Genomic DNA, 18523 nt, shown 5'->3' on the forward strand with positions numbered 1-18523 from the left:
AGACAAAGGTGTTTTGTATCTCACTCATTCCTTATTAATTCTGCAGGCATCAATGATACCTCCACCTACTTCTTCAGGTAGGCAGTTGTTCCCTATTTTACAACCAATATTTTCATGTCAAATGACTTGCCTCATTTCTTTGTTTTCCTCCTTTGATTAAAAGTAGGTAAGAAGTACAAAGTAATTAAAAGATATTCCATAAAATATTGAAATACTTGGTGTATCAAGAAGAGTCAGCAAGCCCCAAAGAAAAGAACCCCTCCAGAAATCAAACCATGAAGGCAGCTGAGGGTACAAATTCTGGCAATGCCTGAATTATTATCATTCTTAATTGGGTATAACTGGAGGCATTAACGTAGGCATACCATATTACTTCGTAAAAAGCACGCTTTCCTTAATGGTGGCTTTGACAGCTAAGATAGAGATGGCTTAGAAGTAGATGAGTGAGAGTTTAGCACGATGGTATTTTTTCAGAGGTATTCAAAAAAATGAATTATTCAGGCTGGAACATATTTTTAGGCTGGAACCATCTTGAGGATTCCTGGATGGCTCATTTTCAGGCTCACTGGATTGAAGCATGTCACCCTTCCTGAAACAAATGACACTTGTGCTGTTTGGAACACAAAAATTGTGGGATTTTTGGCAAGGCAGTTTTTAATAAGCATGAAGAGTTTAGGCTGCGACCTGTTCCCTGGAGAGGAGCTCATCTAACTGGTCTCTCTCTCCCCTAACAAGCACTTCATACAAGTAGCACTGAGTGTATAATTAAATCATCCATTCTAGGGATATGGCTTTAATTTAAAAGAAAAAAAGCACTAAGGGGAGAAAAAAGCAAGTGCTTACAAATGCCACCAAAGACAGCAACACACTAACGAACGTTGTTTTCAAGGTTGCTAACATGCAAACAAGAAAGTTCAATGGCAGAGACCCTGATGGCTACCTCTTCATTCCATGGGAATGAAGGGGAATTCAATCTCATTGTGAAAGGGAGAAATAAGCTTTCTCTCGCATTCTGCACATTTCTGAAAACACAGCAACATTTTATTTTTATTTTTAAAAGCCAGTTATACATAATACAGCTTATAAATGCTTCAAAACTGTACCTGCCAATCTCGCATCAAGTTATCAAAGCAACTTTTATATTGGCTACAAAGCAGTATAATCACTGCAGTACAAGGGGAAAAAAAAACTAGCTGACTCCTAAATGCCTGGTCTTTTGAAGAAAATGACAAAATTCAAATCTACTTCAAAGGGAGACGGAACAAACTGCAAAAACTGGATGAAATGTCTTTCTAAATGAGCTAAATTACTGATTTTCTATTTTTAATTTGTATGTGTAGATTCTTTTTTTTAAATGAGGTACCAGAATTAAGATTTTGAATCTTTGATAAGATTCATTTTTAGGCCTTCCTTCAGGTTTAGTCTAACTTGCTCTGAAGCTGGAATTTCTGTGTCTTTAAGGCTAGCTCTAGCTCTTGATACCCGGGCCCTGCCTGCCCTTTGGCAATACTCTTATCTGCAGAAAACATAAGCAGGGGCACTATGAAATGTGAATAATATCTGGCCTATCACTGTAAGGCTGACTGGAAAGATCTACAAGATTTGGAGCTGTTGATCTCTCAAGCAAGTGTTCTCTTCAGAAGAAGGGATATTTAGTAGTCTGTTTTCATTTTCTAATATTGTGCCATATATAGAATTTTATTTTCTACCATCTTTTCAGTTCGAAAGCCACGTTACGTCAGGCGAGATCGGTCACTAGTGATGTCTGCGTCTGCTGCCATGATCTCTTCTGCAGAAACCAGGGTCAGCAATGTCTAGCCTTCAGTACTTACCGGAGGACTTCTTAAGTGTCCGTAATGTCAAAGAAACTTTCTACGTCTACAGAAGTGCCAGGAAAGCATCGCAAGCAACTGAGTAAATGCTACTGTGTCAGAAGGGCGTGTGCCAAATGCAGACCAAGGAAGACAGACTAATGCAAAGATGCTTGGCCAAATCCAGTTCTGTGAACTGCTTTGTTGGGTTTGAAATGCACTGTTCAGTTTTATGGTTTCATGTGTCTCCTAATTGATGTTATGTTAAAATCCTGTAAAGAATCTGCCTTTTTTGGTACACTCTGTTCTGGTGAGTTCCTTTTTCCTGCGGTGTGATTGCATCTCTGGCTTTGGAGCTGAAGACCTTGATGCCACAGTCCAATGAAGAGTATTGGGGTTACTCAGTGAGGAGGGCTTGTTGTAAAGGACTCACGTGTCGGTGTTAAGACCAAGTGCCATGACTTTAAAGCTGCAAGAAAATAGAAATGTACCTTCCAATGCAGTGTTTTTCAATGCAAAAACTGATGCCTTCAGAAGCATCATCTTCAACCTCTTAAGCACAGAGCACCATGGTTCTTCAACTGGGGTCCAAACCTAGATTTATTATCAGGGTACTGTCGTCTTAGGTGCTGACGAAGGCTGTGATTGGTATGGGTCAGATCCAGGCTAATGGGAGACTTTCCAGTGATGAATTTGGTTGAGACCATTTGCTGTGGTTTTGCAGTTGATAAGCTACTATTTCTGACTCACTTCATCCCTCCCTCCTGCTACAATTTGCCTGAATTCTAGCATGTCTGAGGGTGGCTGGGGCTGGGGAAGGAAAGGCAGATCTCCCTGGGTAGGTTGCATGATCCTTATTCATCTCAGTGGGCGTCCACATACTGATTTCAATCAGAGCTGTCATGAATACTGGACAGTACCATAACATGTTTCACACTAGCCCTTCATTAGTGTGTGGTAGACCTACAAGTCAGCAGATTTTGGCAGCCTTTGGGTTTCCATATTCACCACCTGCACTTGTTTGAACCTCACTACCAGAATTGGCCTTCTACATCCAGAGATGAAATGAAAACATTGTGGTCAGCTTTGTCATCAGCTGGTGGTATGGCCATCAGGATTTGGGGAACGTAGTGATTTGGTTTGAGTTAATAAGGGCACACCCTCGCTATCTCCAGAATAGCTGTCTCGAGCCAATACAAACCTCTAGATCCAGATTCCTTTCTGCCCAAGGTCAGAGACTTGTTCAAAGTCATACAGTAAAATTTCATGGGAGAGCCAAGGAGGAGCTGCCAGTCTTATTTAAGAGCTTTCAGCCAGAAGCAAGATAGTGGGGTAAAGAGAATTCGTGATGGAGTGGGGCCTGCTGACCACAAAAACTGAATTATGAAATATAAAACTTTGACTCATACTATGATTAAATTGCACCTACTTTACATTGTTCCATCTGCTCAAACTGAATAGCCACAGCAAATGTGGGGCACTGATGAGAGGGAGAGATTTCACTCTTAAATACTACGTGTATTGTTTGCCTGTTTCCCGATCAGGTGACATCAGCTTTGCCAGTGTTAGTCTGTCATCTTTCCTCCTCATATCAATAGGATTTATCACTGGTACAAATGAGTGTTTGAGGCGGTAGGAAAACGTAACGGCTATTAAGTGACAAAGTCCGAATTAACCTTATAGGAAAAGAAGTAACTATGCAATAATATAGTGCAAAGAAATTGCATCTTTTTGAAGGCAGGGCGTTTCCTCTTGAGTTTGTCGCTAAAATTGCATAGATGCTTATCTATTCTTTCGTTACATAAATCATTGGGTCATCCATTTCATTGCCGTGTTGGGACTGCAAGTCACCCACGTCATTCCTACGTAGACGTCTGTCCAGTGAACCCTGCCTGACCCTCAAGTGGGCAAGTATCTGATGCACTAGAACCTTTTTCTGAAGATAAGAGTTCAGGCTTCTCAGTGCTGACAGTTCTGTTCAAATGAAGTAAATTTTATTCTTATTGGCAGTTCAGAAACTGCTCTGATTTCATTAATGCATCTGACCCAGTTGTTTCCCCAGGCAGAATCCACTATTGTCTTTCTTTATGGTGTTATTTTATATATATATTATGGCATTGGGTCTTTAATTTACCCCTCATACAGCTGGCTTTAATAAACACTCACTCTCTGAGTCTTGAACTTAATGGGTTAATTCGAGGACACGGGAAGGTATTTAATGTACTGGGGTATTTTTAAATTGTGCCAAAATAAACATATTTGAGTCTTTTTTTACCATTGTGAAGTCACGTATGTATTTCCTTTCCAAGCCTAGGATGAAAGGGACAAAATTAGCACATAAAGCAGATCGCTAGTCCATCTGATTTGGCATGTTGCCTCTACCAGATTGGAGATTTCAGGAGAAAGTAAAAAATCTTCATAATGCTCCCATCTAATTATGCGCTATGATAGCAGAGATAGTAAGAGGAAGGCAGACTTCCTTGTCACTAGCCGACAATCTCTTTTTAAGCATTAAATTTTCTGTCTTCTCTAAGTTGCTTACCATCATAAGTACTCATTTACAAGGACTGGAAGATAGAACCACTTAAGCCTGAATTCTCTACTGGCATTCACTCCTCCTGAAGGCAATGTATTTATGCTAGCAGAGAATTTGAGGCTGATGCAAATGACAGTAGAGTTGCACATCCCTGCATTGATATAAGCTGGTTCAAATCTCATGCCAAGGGGACAAAAAATAACGTGACAAGGCTGTAGGATAAAAGTAGTTCCCATGTGTACACACACACAAACGCACACAAGGAAGGGGTGCAGCGTATTGCTTAATTGTGAATCGGATCAATAGTTGTGCAGCTGCACAATAGACTTCACTTAACTACAAGTAGGCTTTTCCCCATCTCTTGTTCCTTAGTAGCAAAGAGCTTCCTTTGACAAAGGAATATGGTGCAGAAGTAGAAAAGATATTCTTGTGTCCTTAAAACTTGCTTTGCAAAATAATCGATGCAACAGCAAGAGCTGCGCCAAATGGAAAGCATAGTGTGCTGTGAGACATCTAAACTCCAGACAGTGAAAGCACAAAGGTGTTTGTTTCCTCGCAAAGCACAAGTTAAAGTAATGGAGAAGAGACCCCACAGAGGAGAAATCATGCTGTTTTTTAGCAAAGCTAAACCAAATGCTGATACCTGGTGTTTATGCACTGTGAAAACGCCAATAAACTGTGTTGTCAAAGCAAAGATGACAGTGCATCATATAAAGGGCAATCGACACTGAAATGATTCCACTGGGACTGAGGTGGGGAGGAGTTTGAAAGAGGATTTCTCACTTAACCACACTCTGCCCACGGTGCACATTGAAAATGCCGCCAGCTCCTGAAGACGAAGTGTCAGTGCCCGAGCCATTAGCCACCCGACTGAATTCAATAGATGGAATGGGAGGCAAGTGAACCGAGGAGAGCAGTAACCAAGCAAATGTACAACAGCAGAGGACAATTTGAGGCAGCATATTCTGCATACCTGAGAGGAGCTGTCTCCCTGCTAAGATACACACATGACACCAGCTGAAGGTGAGTGCACATTGCACTGTGAAGAGAATGTGACAGATTGACTGGCTGGCTTTAAAGCATAAGCCATTGTGGCTTACTAAAATCTGATTCCCAATTATGTCCTCTTGCAAACGCAGATGCCAGTGTCCTGCTGCTTAGGCTAACTAATGCAGGAATGACATTGCACAGAGCTATCGTCAAGTGCAGTGGCAGCTCATGCAATAAGTTGATAAGGCTCGTCCCCTTGGATTAAAGCCCAGAGTGAGGTTGGACCTGGGTTACTGGTGTTTGTGTATCCTGAAATGGCTTTTTGAGCCTTTCAGTAGGAGGAACAAGTACAAGACAGTTTCCTGGGGAGTATTTCTGGGGAAAAAACATGGGTGACTTCAAAGGTCTTTGAAAACTTCCTCAACAGAAAAGTTCAGGGACGGGAGGAAGTTGTCTTTGGGGAAAAAAGACATCCTTATAATTTGAGACTGCACAGGTGGGGAAAAGAAAGGACAAAGTTTAAAGTCACTGTTCCTTTGTCTCATGAGATAAAGGGCATGCCTATGACTTATCACCTCATTACAGCTGCCATCCAGTTTCTTGCTTCCTTAATCCCTGCGTGAGATCACAAAGGATGGGATTCTAGATATGCGGATGGACAGTTGGCAGGATGGGGGGGATACTGAATCTACGTGGGATGGTACCAGGTCCAATGCCCTCCCCATTCATAAAGCGCCATGTAACACTGGAATGGCTCTGACAGCAGAGTGTGACATGACCATGAGCACATGCTATCAAATGCAGCTCCCCAAGCCTAGTCGGCAGGCGGGCCACAGCATATTTGCTGCAAAATGAGTCTCTGCAATGTTTATTGGCTTCAATAAGACTCACACCTGGGGATGCGTTTGGGCCTGTGTACTTTTAGTGCTGCTGTGGGTATAAGACTGTTTGAAGGCACATGCCTTGCATCTTTAACCGTGTTGAATTATGCTGGCAAACCTACCGCCACAAGGTGCGGTGAGGCCTGTTAGCATGGCAAAAAAACTATTTTGCATCTTTGTCATTTATTTTTAATGCTCCCTAGCAAGCGAAGAAAAATGAAATGGTAGAAACTTTATCATTTTAAATCCATTCCTTGACATGCTTTTTATTACATGCCGATTGGATAAAACGCGGCTCAGATAATTACATTACCTAGCTCAGCGCCCAGTATTCATGTATCTTTAGCCAAAGAGCTAAAAGGAAAAAAAACCAACTTCGTAAACAATAGCTTTCAATAAATGTGGATGTGCATCTCAGAGGTTTTTGTTACGAACAACTTGGACTTTACTTATGATGTGCCCGTATCTTTGTAATGGGACTAACGTAGGAGGGATTAGATAGTCGGACGCCTGTTGGGTTCTTTGTATAATGAGCATCGTTTATAAATAGATCATTCGCTTCCTCGGAAGCCCCTTGTGCCTCCACCATCCCATCCATCACATTATAATGTTCTCCTCCGTTTCACTGCCTTGATCCCCGCAGGAGTGTTATCCTTTGTCCAACACGGCTATAACCAACAGGGGACTGCTTCCTGAAGGGCTCAGACTGATCCACAGCACTGCAGGACGTTTTGTCGGCTTATCAAACGGCTATGCCACGATGTTCTTGCCTGTACCGTTTTGCCTATGAAGTTTTGATTTCAATTTGCTCCCTTAACACACCAACATCACAATATCACAATCACTTTTGTGGCCACGAACCTATTTATGGCTCTTGCTCCTACTCTTTCTACCCAAGTATATTCATTCTGGTTCCTAAAAATTGTTCATTGTGGTCCCAGAAATATGGACCGAAAATGGAGCCTTTATACACTCCATTCTACTCTGAATTCCCAGCCTTGCATATGAAATTCTGAGCCTTTGTTGGGAGGTTTGGAGGTGACGTTGCATCTAAATGGCTGCAATTTCCCAAGCACTTTGAAGGCCATTTAGCGTGCTATAAAAATGTCTAACAGCACATAGCCTGACAACACTGAAGTTTGGAGATGGCTATCCAGAGAAAGGAATTCTTGTTTGCAAGCTGTTCTACATGTTATGTAATAAGCTACCAACACGTGAAGCATTGGGAAATGAGCCATAAATAGTAAGGCTTAGTTGGCTCAAGGCATTTGTAATGAGATGTACTGTAATGAGAAACAGAGCCTTCCTCAGCATCTGCTGACGATTCGCATCCAGCCCAAACCATTGCTCACTGCAAATCGTTGCCATCTGATGACTGCTTGGTGTGAAATGTGCTTGACAGACTGAGTCAATTTCCTGATGAATGAGCACCTGTGTCACAACTCCCCGCCAGGGCTGGTTGTGACTGGCACCTGGGTTGGCACGCTTGTCAGAGCGGCCAAAGAATGAATGCAAGATGCGCTTTTATCAGGAAAGGCAGACCCTGTGGATCTGGACTGAGAGCTTGGGGGAGCAGCTTCTGCATTCATAGATTGTAAGGGGATGGAAGGGACATCGCAAGATCATCGGGTCCAGGCCCCACACTAGGCAGGAAAGACAACTGGGGTGAGGTGACCCCAGCGAGGTGACCGTCCAGTCTCCTCTTGAAGATTTTCAGGGTAGATGATTGCACCGCCTCTGGCGGGAATTTATTCCACAGTCTGGACACCATTACTGTGAAGAAGTTTTTCCTAGTGTTAAGCCGGAAATGGCCTTCCAGGAATTTGTGGCCATTACTCCTGGTTTTCCCCAAGGATGCCTTGGTGAACAGTTGTTCACCGAGCCCTTGACATATTCCCCTGATGTAGCAGTAAGCTGCTACCAAGTCCCCTCTCATCCTTCTCTTTTTTAGACTGAAGAGTCCCAAGTCCCTCAGCCTTTCCTCGCACTGCTTGTCTTGCAAGTCTCTGATCATGCGGGTGGCTCTTCCAAGAGTGGGGGGGGAGGGGGTATAGCCTGTCTTATGCTGTTATAAATGGGAAATCCAGAGTAAATATGCACCTTATAGACTAGATGAACTAGATAAAAAAAAATAAAGTATAAGCTTTTGTGAACTCTGTATCTCAGTTACTCTATAAGGTGCATATCATCTACGTTGCCTTCTGCCTGACTTCAGACGAACAAGGTTAACTCTACCTTTCTGTATAACTGGGAAATAACATAATGGATCTAAACTGCTACAAATGCTGGAGGAGAGGAGCAGACCCTTAGTCTCCAAGGATACCACTTATGCCCCTTCACGATCATGAAAATAGCAAACCCATAATATATTATTAAGGCTTTTACCTTTAGGTTGTCACTTTCTTTGGGACAGGAAGCATCAAGTTTTTGTGCTTTGTACAGCACTGATACCTTTAGGAATAATGTGTCTCAACACATTTGAGTCTCTATTTTTAAGTGAACTAATTGGAAGAGTGGATTAAACCCTGAAGCATAACTCATAGTCAAGTGAATGCTGCAAGCACAGGTTCTGATTGCCAAAGCGTTGCTGGCAGATGACATAATGCCTGCTAACGTGTGGTGGCCTTCACAGCGTGCGTGTCCATCAGAGCTAAATATACCTGAAAGCTTTTAGAGATGAGTTTTGCAACAAATGACTCTTGCCTCTGTGCTCCCATCTCAGAGCTGATATAATGCAAAAAATGTTGTATCAGAAAGGAGTTGCACAATAGCTCCATGATTTAATGACTTGACACCAGATATGGTTCAGTGGTTTATCTTCTGAACTTTTCATCCTGGCTTCTCTGATCTGCACAATGCTGTAGAGATCAGAAACAAGGGGCAGGGGCAAACACAACTGTTAATAGCGAGAGGAGTAATAAAGATGCGGAAGTGTTTTAGGAAATATTGATAAGCTTATCCCCGGAGCTGTGACTAATGACTTAATAAAGAGTCAGAGAGCTTCTTAGGCAGATCCAAAATAAAACACAACCAGAATCATATCATACAGTTTATTTCGTGTGTGTATAATAAAAGCATGTTTGGAAACCTGCTGTACTTAGCTATATAGTATATATTTATACATTTGGAAAATGTACGGTATAAATATGCTCCCCACTGGCAGGGTTGATGCCTTAGAAGCGTGTTATTTTCTGTTCCATGAGTTCGACTCAGTATCAAGTCTCTTGGGGACTCGTGTAGTCCCAGTCCCAACAATGCATGGGGAGAAAATGTTGGGACACAGAGAAAAAAGAAGGCTAAAAGGCAGAAGAGAGAGGAGTGAAGATGGTCAAGGAGAAATGTTTTAAAGATCCTTTCCAAGCTCCTTCTTCACTCCTGCCATCCCTCTCTATTATACGAGCCTAACAAGAGAAAAATCATGTTGCATTCTCGCTCTCCTGTATCTACATTGATGCAAGAGAGGCTGTCAAGTGTGTAAGTTAGAAATAAGGCAGACAGGGTTCTTTGAGTAGATGCGATATCTCTTATTAGACCAGCTGAGTAGCAGGGAAAAAGTTCTTAGCAAGCTTTCGGGCGCAGCCACCCTTCTTCAGGCCTAGGGAGTCTCACTGGTCTGAGACTCCAAGGAAGGAGAGAAGCTGGAGACCAGCGGAGACTCCCTAAGCCGGATGAAGGGTGGCTGCACCCAAAAGCTTGCTAAGAACTTTTTTTGCAACTACTCAGTTGGTCTAATAAAAGATAGTAAGATACCACATCTACTCAAAGAACCTCGCCTGCCTATGTCCTTAGACCAACACGGCTAAGTTACAATAAAGCACTTGCACTGTATCAGATAAAGGCTTACTCAAGCCATACATAGCAATGTTAAAGCATGACAGTTCTCTAGCTGTCAGCATCCAAGCGAGTGACATGGCTGGCACGAAGTCCCGCCTGAATGACCATCTGGGTTGACTTGGGGCAGCCCCTGACACCAGACCAGAGTGAGACTTCCAACTTGTGCCTTCCTGAGCACAGCCAGCCTCCTTCGCTGCTCCCCTAGCATGTCCCAGCTTGCACTATACAGTGTAAAACCTGTGTCAACAGTCCAAAGAGAGCTTGCTGGCTGACAGATGCTTGGTAATGTGGTGATACTATGTTTCACACCCGGAAGATGCAGCAGGGAAGGGCTGCAACCTGCAACAGAGGCAGGAAGTGAGCATTAGAGGAAAACTAAAGGAAACTGTTGTTAACTATACGAGGAGCAAATGCAGATTTAAGTGCTTTATCTCCAATGTTTGCCAGGGCCTAAGCCCTTCCCCAGGACCCAGAGAGTCGCAGTGATTCAATCATGTTGAAACGAAGCCTATTGCTAGCTCTACTAAATGCCCCAAATCCTTGTCCCCACCTTCTCCTTCCATTTGGCATTCATGGCAGTTCCCCAGCTGTAATGCTCTAATCAAGACGGTAGCTAGGTGTGGAGTCGAGGCCCTGATGAATGCCATCTCATTCAGTTCTGCTTTATTCTGCCATCATCTGCAATATCCAAGCATCAAATGGTTTCCTGCTGCCTGTTTCGCAAGACCAACGTATGCCTGGCAATTCTGTTTGTCTTAGAGGAGGGATGTAAAGTGGTATCAGCACCCTATCTCCTTTCCCCTTCCTTATTTCTGATCTGCCATGTAGTTTTCATAACTATCTGATCCAGCTGAACGGCCGTAATAAAGCTACCACGTCAGTTCAAAGCGTCTGTCATCTTTTTATAACCTTTCCATTTCAGGGTGCCCGTAAAAGATTTGATTGATGTCACTAACTCCAATAAACCTCCTTCACTTCGTGGAATTTCTTTCCGCGTAACTGGCTTATAAATTGCAGTAAATGTTTTTTTTATTACAGGAGTAGAAGTCACCACCATCTCTCCTTACCTGCTCACCACCCAAAAGGAGGAGGTGGTTTCATAAAAGGACGCTTGCAAAGAAATCCAGTTGGGCTAGACCGGACGGGCATGTACGTACCCATGGGGAAATGGCAGGTTTGTTTAATTATTTAGGGCCTGCTAACATGAGGGAGTACTGGTGCTGCTCAGACCACAAAGCACGCTTCTGGATGATTGCTGAAAAAAAAAGCTCCTTCATGTTGATGGCTTTGTTCAATTTTTGATTTGGGGCCGGATACAAATTCAGACCACGTTCAGCACAGTGTGTTATAAGCATGTATTTAAAAGCTCTCCTGAATTGAGGCCTAACTCTATGCTCATGGACCTCCCCTGACTTCAGAGAGTGAAATATCCATCTACTGGCTCCACGTACCGGAGCGTGTGGCAGGCATCTCAGTGCCCTGCGCTGCACAGAACATGGCAGCCCTCAGAGATGCCGTATGCATCTCCTCTTCCCTCTCCTGACAGCTGCCTTGCATCTCATCTGCTACTTAGAGAGAGGAATTGCCTTTATTTCATGCAACTGTTGCTAAAAGAGAGCTCAAAAAAAGCCTTAATTATGGCTGCAGTGGTTTGACAGGTTCAAAATGAAGCATAGTTGTAGTGAGCAAAGTGATGTGACATGGTTCCCTATTTATTCTACTGCTGTGATTCCAAACTCATTTATCTCACAAGTCAAAAGCCCCCTTGTTCACTGCTGCTAAAGCCAGAGCACTGCTTTTTGTTCTGCTCATGTTGCCCTGAGTAACAAAGAGTTTGCTTTTGCAACGCAGGTGACAGCTTATACTACGGGCAAGTGAGGCGGAACACAATCCCTGTCCCATTGTGGTGTTGACTCAGTGGGGCCAAGGGACCAGATAGCAACAGGTAGACTGTATTCCAACCTGCCTCTCGCGCACAGCCTGCGGGATCCGCTTCGAGTCGACTCTCTGCTGCTGGCGATGACAAATTGTGTTGACAAAAGTTTTTATGGGAGCCAAAGGCAGCTGGGTTCTCAGGAAAGGGGCTCAGCCTGCCATTTGGGCAGTCAGGATGGTTGGCAGAATATCAGAAGAATCAGTGAAGGTTAAATATTACCAACCCTGATGCACATTTGATGATGAGGCTTACTGCATGTGTAACTCAAGAACCAGGCAGAGCAGGAGAGTACGGGATTGCATGATGGTTATGTAACAACATCGCTATTGCTCTAGCAACAAAGACAAACTATCCTTGATGTAATACAGGCATGACACACTAGATCCATTACTCTGTGCATCTAATCTGCCCCTCTCGCATGGTGCTGGTCAATCTGTACTGACACCGGTCACAGGTTGTGTGATTCATAGTTTCATAGTTGTTAGGGGCTGGCAGGGACCTTACAGATCATCAGGTCCAGCCCCTCTGAATGTGGGCAGGAAGGACACCTGGGATCAGATGATCCCAGCAAGATGGATGTGATGGTCTCTTTCTCCAGTGAACTTCTCTATTTCTAAATAGTGTCTCCATTGTGACGTCTCTTACTTGGTTTCATTTCAATATCGTGCTCTGTGCTATTTAAAGCTTCTTGGTCTCTTGTTGACAAAGGGCTCTCCTTCTTTTCCAGATTCCTGCCCAGGATTTTGGAAAAACCTCGGAGTTTATATGGAGTACTGCATACGTAAATGGGGCTTGAGGGGTTTAGGTTTTATGCAGAACATTGTATGCAGTGTAAATGTCATCACTGATGCTGGTAAAGTTTAAGGCTGAACTTTTGAAGAGAGCTTTAAGAGAATTAGGCACTGAAGTGTACACCTGGGAATGAAGTTAACTCCTGAGAATTTGATAGATAACTAAGCCTTACAACCAAATTGTGGCACAGGGCTCAGGCTGTAATAGGGTTGTCTTAGTTAATATGGCTGGGGCTTGCTTCTCCTCTTGGGAACACCACGGACCAGGATGACCCACTTTGCTGCCCACGAGATGTCCAGGATGGGGTTTGGCCATGGCTGTGAACAAAGAGGACTTGCTAAAAGCCAATTTTAAGTTTAATTTGCAAATGGTTGCCTAGGAGAGGACCTTTCACAACCATGTGTTCCTCCAAACACGAGCAATCAGCCAGAAAGTGTTTTGCGGAGGAATTTTTTTGGCCTGGAACAGAAGATACTTATTTTAATAGAGAGAAATAAGACAAAGCTATTTACATCCCAGCACTGAGGTGTGAGTACAGGCACCGGGGAGTTAGCAGGCAATCTGCAATGCATTCGCACGTTGAGCAGCCTGGTGCCACATACACAGCATACCTCAATAACCTCCCACTGCTTGTAGGCCTTGACACATCGTGCCGGGTCGTGCAGTCTACACTTGAGCAAAACTCACAGCAAGCAAAAAAAATTGCAGCCTCTGCCTTGTCTATGCGGCCCCTGACACAGCAGGGACACGGTACATTCACGGATTGCTAGCAATGTGCTCTAATCGGACGGCCAAATGGACGAGTCCGCTGTGCTGAATGTGTCGCAGCTTGTCTCGGCCCCTGAACCTGTAACCTACCACCGAGTGAGGCCTGACTCATGGCGATCCCTCTAGGCAGAGCCTGTGAAACCAAATGCTGTCAGAATGAAAAGCAGTAATTGTTGGCTGTTGTGATTCTGGTGCCTGTCTATAGATGGACACCATCCAAGCTGTCCCTTCCTTCCTTTGCCCTGTACCTACATGCCAATTAATTAAGGGCTGTTCAGATAAAGAGCCTGGTTCTGGCTGGTTCTTGCATGAATCTGTGAGCTGGAAATCTTCGGCGAGGAGCACTGACGTAGTGGCTTTTGCATAAAGTGCAAAGAGGTCAATTTAGCGCAAAACGCGTCTAAACATGCGAGATTTTAAGGGCTTCCTTGTGCACTGCCATGCTTTTCCTGAGTGGCATCTTTCTCCTCCTCCTTGTTTTTCCCTGGTAATGAGTAAGGTATGTACATGTGTATGAGCCATCTTCATGCATTCCTGTAATGCTCATCTGTGTATGCTAGGCCCTGTACTGCTGGGCAAATTCTCTGAGCAAGAGGAGAAGAAGTCTGCCTCCCTTAGTCACCGCGAAGTACCAAAGAGCACCAGGTGAAGTCAAAGTAAAACTCAGTGTAGCTCTAGATGGCTGTGGATGTGTTTGCCCTGCGATACCCAACCTGCTCGTGTATTTGGATGCATTTGCTTCTCACAACCTGTTCCAAAGCAGGCTGAATCTCGCCATTAACTTCAGTGAACTGTTGATCAAACCCTTTCTTGCAAAAATCACCAGCTCTCCTTTTGTGCTTTTACATTTTTTTCTTCCCCAGGCTGGATCTTTTCCATGCCCATTTCTCTCGTATTTGGCTGACAATCGTGCTCTGGAGACTTATTTCTTGCGATTGCTCATCCAGCTGGCTGCGGGACCAGGTCACGATGCAACTGTCAAACTCTCGGCTCTGAAGTGATGCTAAGGCTCAAAAAAAGATCATGCTTCTTCCAAATATTGTGGCTTCCCTTTCAAGCACAGTGTTTCAGCTGAACTATCTTTTGGCTTTCAATCTCTCCCCATGGACTGTTTATGCGTGCGCCTGGATTCATGCATGAATTACTGCTTTTGTACACAAAGGCTCAAGGCTCATTTCTAATCTCAAGTAGACACATCCTGCTGTTTCTAAACCCTGTCCAAGCCCTATTTTCCTCAGTGATCGTATTGGCTCTGGAAAGGTTTCCATTTCCTCCCCAGAGTGCCTGCATTTCTTGCAAGACAAAGCATTAAAAAAATGGACTTAAACTGAAATATTTGGTCATGGCTCCAGTGACAATTACAATCTGGGCCCTTCTCCTTAAGAAGCCAATTGGGTTGTGCACAGTAACAAGTTTACTTCAAGCGTTCCAGGTGAATGGGCATATCTTTTCCCTCAAACTGAAAATGTACATCCATACCCCGGCTTAATATTCCCAGGCTCAAAAGCAGGCTGGAAAAGTGAACAAAAGGGGCGTGAGGACTCCCCTGAAGGGTAAAATGCTATATTTTCTTGCATGCGACACACCCCTTTTAGCTGAAAACCAGCGGCTGGAAATTGCGGTGCACACAATACATGAGAAATTACGGTAGCAACAGCTTCTGCCACTAAAGCTTCTGCTGCGCAAAAGCAAAGGTAACTTTGCACGGGATTCACGGACGGCAGAAGAGTGAGCAGAGCTGACTCCCTAGCTGCGGTGACTCAGTTGCTTCCTACACGAAAAGATCTCTTTTCCTTCATTCTGCCTTTCAAATACAAGGTGAATATTTTATTCCAGGATGTGCTCTATGTCGGAAAATACGGCACTCACCCTTGCAAAACGTATCGTGACAGACTCATTTTTTCCCCTGCTGCACTGAAACTCTTCCTTTGGGGCGGGTGGGAGCCCGACTAGCTTCCTAACCTCAGGATTCACATGAGTGGATCCTTTGTCCCATAGAGATTCTTGCCTTTCAAATCCAATAAAGGCAAGGCGGCTTAATTAAAGACACAGATAGAAATGCTGCCTAATTAACAGTCCTTCCAAAGCCTTGTGTGGGGCTGTCTTGGGTTTGCCCTTCAGCCAAAAGGAGTCATCTAATGCAGATGGCAGACTCTCTGCTGCACGCTCCTCTGACTCTGACTTCTCCCTAGTAGCTGCAGGTCCTGTAGCTTGGCCGTCTCCACCTGCAGAGGTGAGTGGAAGTGCTGTGGCTCTGGTTTGGCTGGCTGGGAACGTGGTCTGTGTGTCCTGCAGAAAGTTATGGCCTGCATCAAACTCCATCAGCGCACTGGGCACTACAGCTCAAAGGCATGGAGCCTTTTACCTCTGGTCACCAGTTCACAAACCTGCCCACAGCGGGTCAGGGGGCATCGCTGCCCAGTACGTACACGGGGAACCGCAGGAGAACATGAATTTTCTACCACCCAAAATCTAGAATTGCCCTAGCTCATGCCCTTGTTGGGCTCGTGCCCCTGCTCATGCCCTGGCAATGATGGGGTAGGTTATGCCAACTTTGTCTCACTCCTAAAGCAAAGCCTTGGGTGCATTGGCAAGGCAATGGGTGCTGCTTATACTGTTGCTCCTCAGTAAATGGAAGGACCTTTAATTCTCTGGGAGCTGTCAGTCATCCTGGCACCTTTTAGCTGCACGAACCGAACAGCCACAGTTAATTATTTTTCATCAATTTCCAAAGAGAATGGCAGAGATCCTAACGAAGTAATTGCATGACAGATTAGAGGGAGCGCTGAACCAGACTGGGTATTTCATAACCTGGAGCACTTAGAGAATTATCCTTTTTTTTATTTTGTTTGTTTCTTCCTCCTTGTTAAATAAACAACCTCAAATGGGGAAATTAAATTTTAAGCCCTTCTTTGTTAGCGCTGCGCTTCCTTGAGATTGCGCCGCACGTGGACACAGACCAGGAAATTCAAAGCCCACGTTGATGCCCCATCCTCTAAACATGCACCATTACAGCCTTTAATTTATTTCCACAGGGAGAGAGAGAGATTGCAAAGGGGGGTTTTGCTTTGATACTACCTGAAAAGTGAGCTGACATCTGCTGCCATTGTAACTTTCCTGGATGGTTTCAGGGAGCCACAAAGGCAAAGCAATGAGGAACTGTAAAGGGACTCACGCTGGGATTTTATTCTTACTGGTAAAAAGGATTTTTGAGGGGACTTTATAGTAATGAAAAGAATGGATGTGCTTGGGGAAGGCTGAGCTGTTTGATAGAAACTATCACTGGGTCTAACCGGTGTCTTTAAACACAACCTGAAGCTACAAGCATTCATGTGTGTACTGCATGGCACCAACCAGGCCTGGCGCCCCAGACGTCTTCTCCTGGGGTACAAGGAGCATCCCCTCCTGCGGGCATGGATGGAGAGGAAGAAAAGGGCAGTGGTTAGCTCCCTTGCCTTGGCCACCAGAGGTTTCCTGTGTATAGCCAATTGCTTGATATGGGGCAGAGCCCAGTCTGGTTTCAATCCCGACAGCTGAGTGGTTAGGGAAGCAGGAGATCCAGCATCTAGGGCTGTGCCACCAAGAGGCAAGCCTACCTTTCTTGGGTTTCCCAGCACCGTGCTGTAATCCCAGGTCAGGCATTAACTTCTGAACCTAACCTGCAGCCTCTTGAATTCAGCAAGGGAGTTTCTGCTGTAGCAATGGTCCAAACTAGCATGCAGGGCTGCTCCCTTCCAGAGCCGCATCCATCTCACTGAGCCATCCCAGCCTCTGGCTTGTTCTTCACACCTCCTTTTCTTTCCCTCCCTCTTCCCACATATCTATCTCCCTCTCTTGCCTGCCCTTGAAGCCAGCTTCAAAGAGAGGGCTGGAGAGGGGCCTGGATAATACCTACACCTGCAGTGTGGTGGTTGGGGAGCACTGTGCTGGGAAATCAAGAGAGGCAGGTTCACACCCTCGCTGGGTAAGGGGAACCTAGACCTTGGGGTTCCTGGGTGAAGGTCCCTACCCCGTACCTGTTGGGGCTCAAATGTGGGAAGATCCTTTGACCCCTAACAACTGCCAGGGGGTTTGCCAGGCAAAACGTTGCATCTCATGCACGCCCAGGGGATGTGTACTTAGCCATGGACCAGCCCAGACCACATGACATGGCATCACTGCATGCAAGCATGGAACAGCAATGGTGCTGATGCGCCAACAGAGAGGGCAAGCGGGCAGCTGTGCTAGTTTCAAGCCTGATGACAAGACCAGGAAAATCCATTGTCCATGGCCAAAATTATTGCAGTGAATCCTAGCAGTAAGGAAAACAATGGAGGTCAGGCCTGCGGAGAGCCCTTCTCTGGAGGGCAGCTCTTCTCTTCCTGTAGAGAGATCCCAGGTAAGGAGTCTGCTGCAGCGTGCCCTGGACCTGAGAAAAACAGGCAGGGATAAGGGAGAATGATAGGCAGGGGCTTAAATGCAAATCCAGCTCCTAAACCCTGCAAAGGCAGCTTATTAATTGTGCTTAAACTGTAACTGATCTTCAAGGCGGGGAAGAGAGCTTTCCTCTCCATGGGAGGAAAGTTGCATCCCTCCTTGAAACTCCTCCTAGGATGCTCCCTCCCGCTTCTGGGTACCTCGGGTCTGATGGGATTGTACTGCAGAGGGAAGCAAAGCCGCCTGTGTAGCTGTGGGGACAGCATCGTGGTGTAAGCTGTCTTCCCCTCACCGCAGCTCCCTTTCCTGGTCTGGCCCTTCTAAAAGGAGTTGAAGCACTGGGCCTTGCCTTTAATGCTGCTATTTAAATGCACAAAGCAAGATGATCCATTAAACGCAACCTGGTTCCCCACAGCTGCACAGTGAGCAGATCTCCTTAATGCATTGTGCCGTGCCGCTGCCTTTTAGCCTTTTAAACGCTTCTGCTGCTTAATTAATAGAGGCAACAATAAAGCAAGTCTCACTGTATCAGAAACAGCCAGAATCTTTCCCCTTTAAA

General features: G+C 44.9%; 1 protein-coding gene across 3 annotated transcripts in view; it reads left to right on the forward strand.

The window, feature by feature from the left end:
- Window positions 1–4085, forward strand: part of C13H1orf159 (chromosome 13 C1orf159 homolog) — a 33356-nt gene extending 29271 nt beyond the window's left edge. For all 3 annotated transcript variants that reach the window (XM_019494033.2, XM_006277793.4, XM_019494034.2), the window contains exons 10-11: window positions 47–77; window positions 1721–4085. In XM_019494033.2, the coding sequence (XP_019349578.1) occupies window positions 47–77; window positions 1721–1818 (129 nt within the window). In that variant the 3' untranslated portion in view covers window positions 1819–4085. The remainder of the gene's footprint in view (window positions 1–46; window positions 78–1720) is intronic.
- Window positions 4086–18523: the final 14438 nt, after the last annotated feature.

This window comes from Alligator mississippiensis, chromosome 13, assembly GCF_030867095.1.
Source record: "Alligator mississippiensis isolate rAllMis1 chromosome 13, rAllMis1, whole genome shotgun sequence".
Classification (NCBI taxonomy): domain Eukaryota; kingdom Metazoa; phylum Chordata; order Crocodylia; family Alligatoridae; genus Alligator; species Alligator mississippiensis.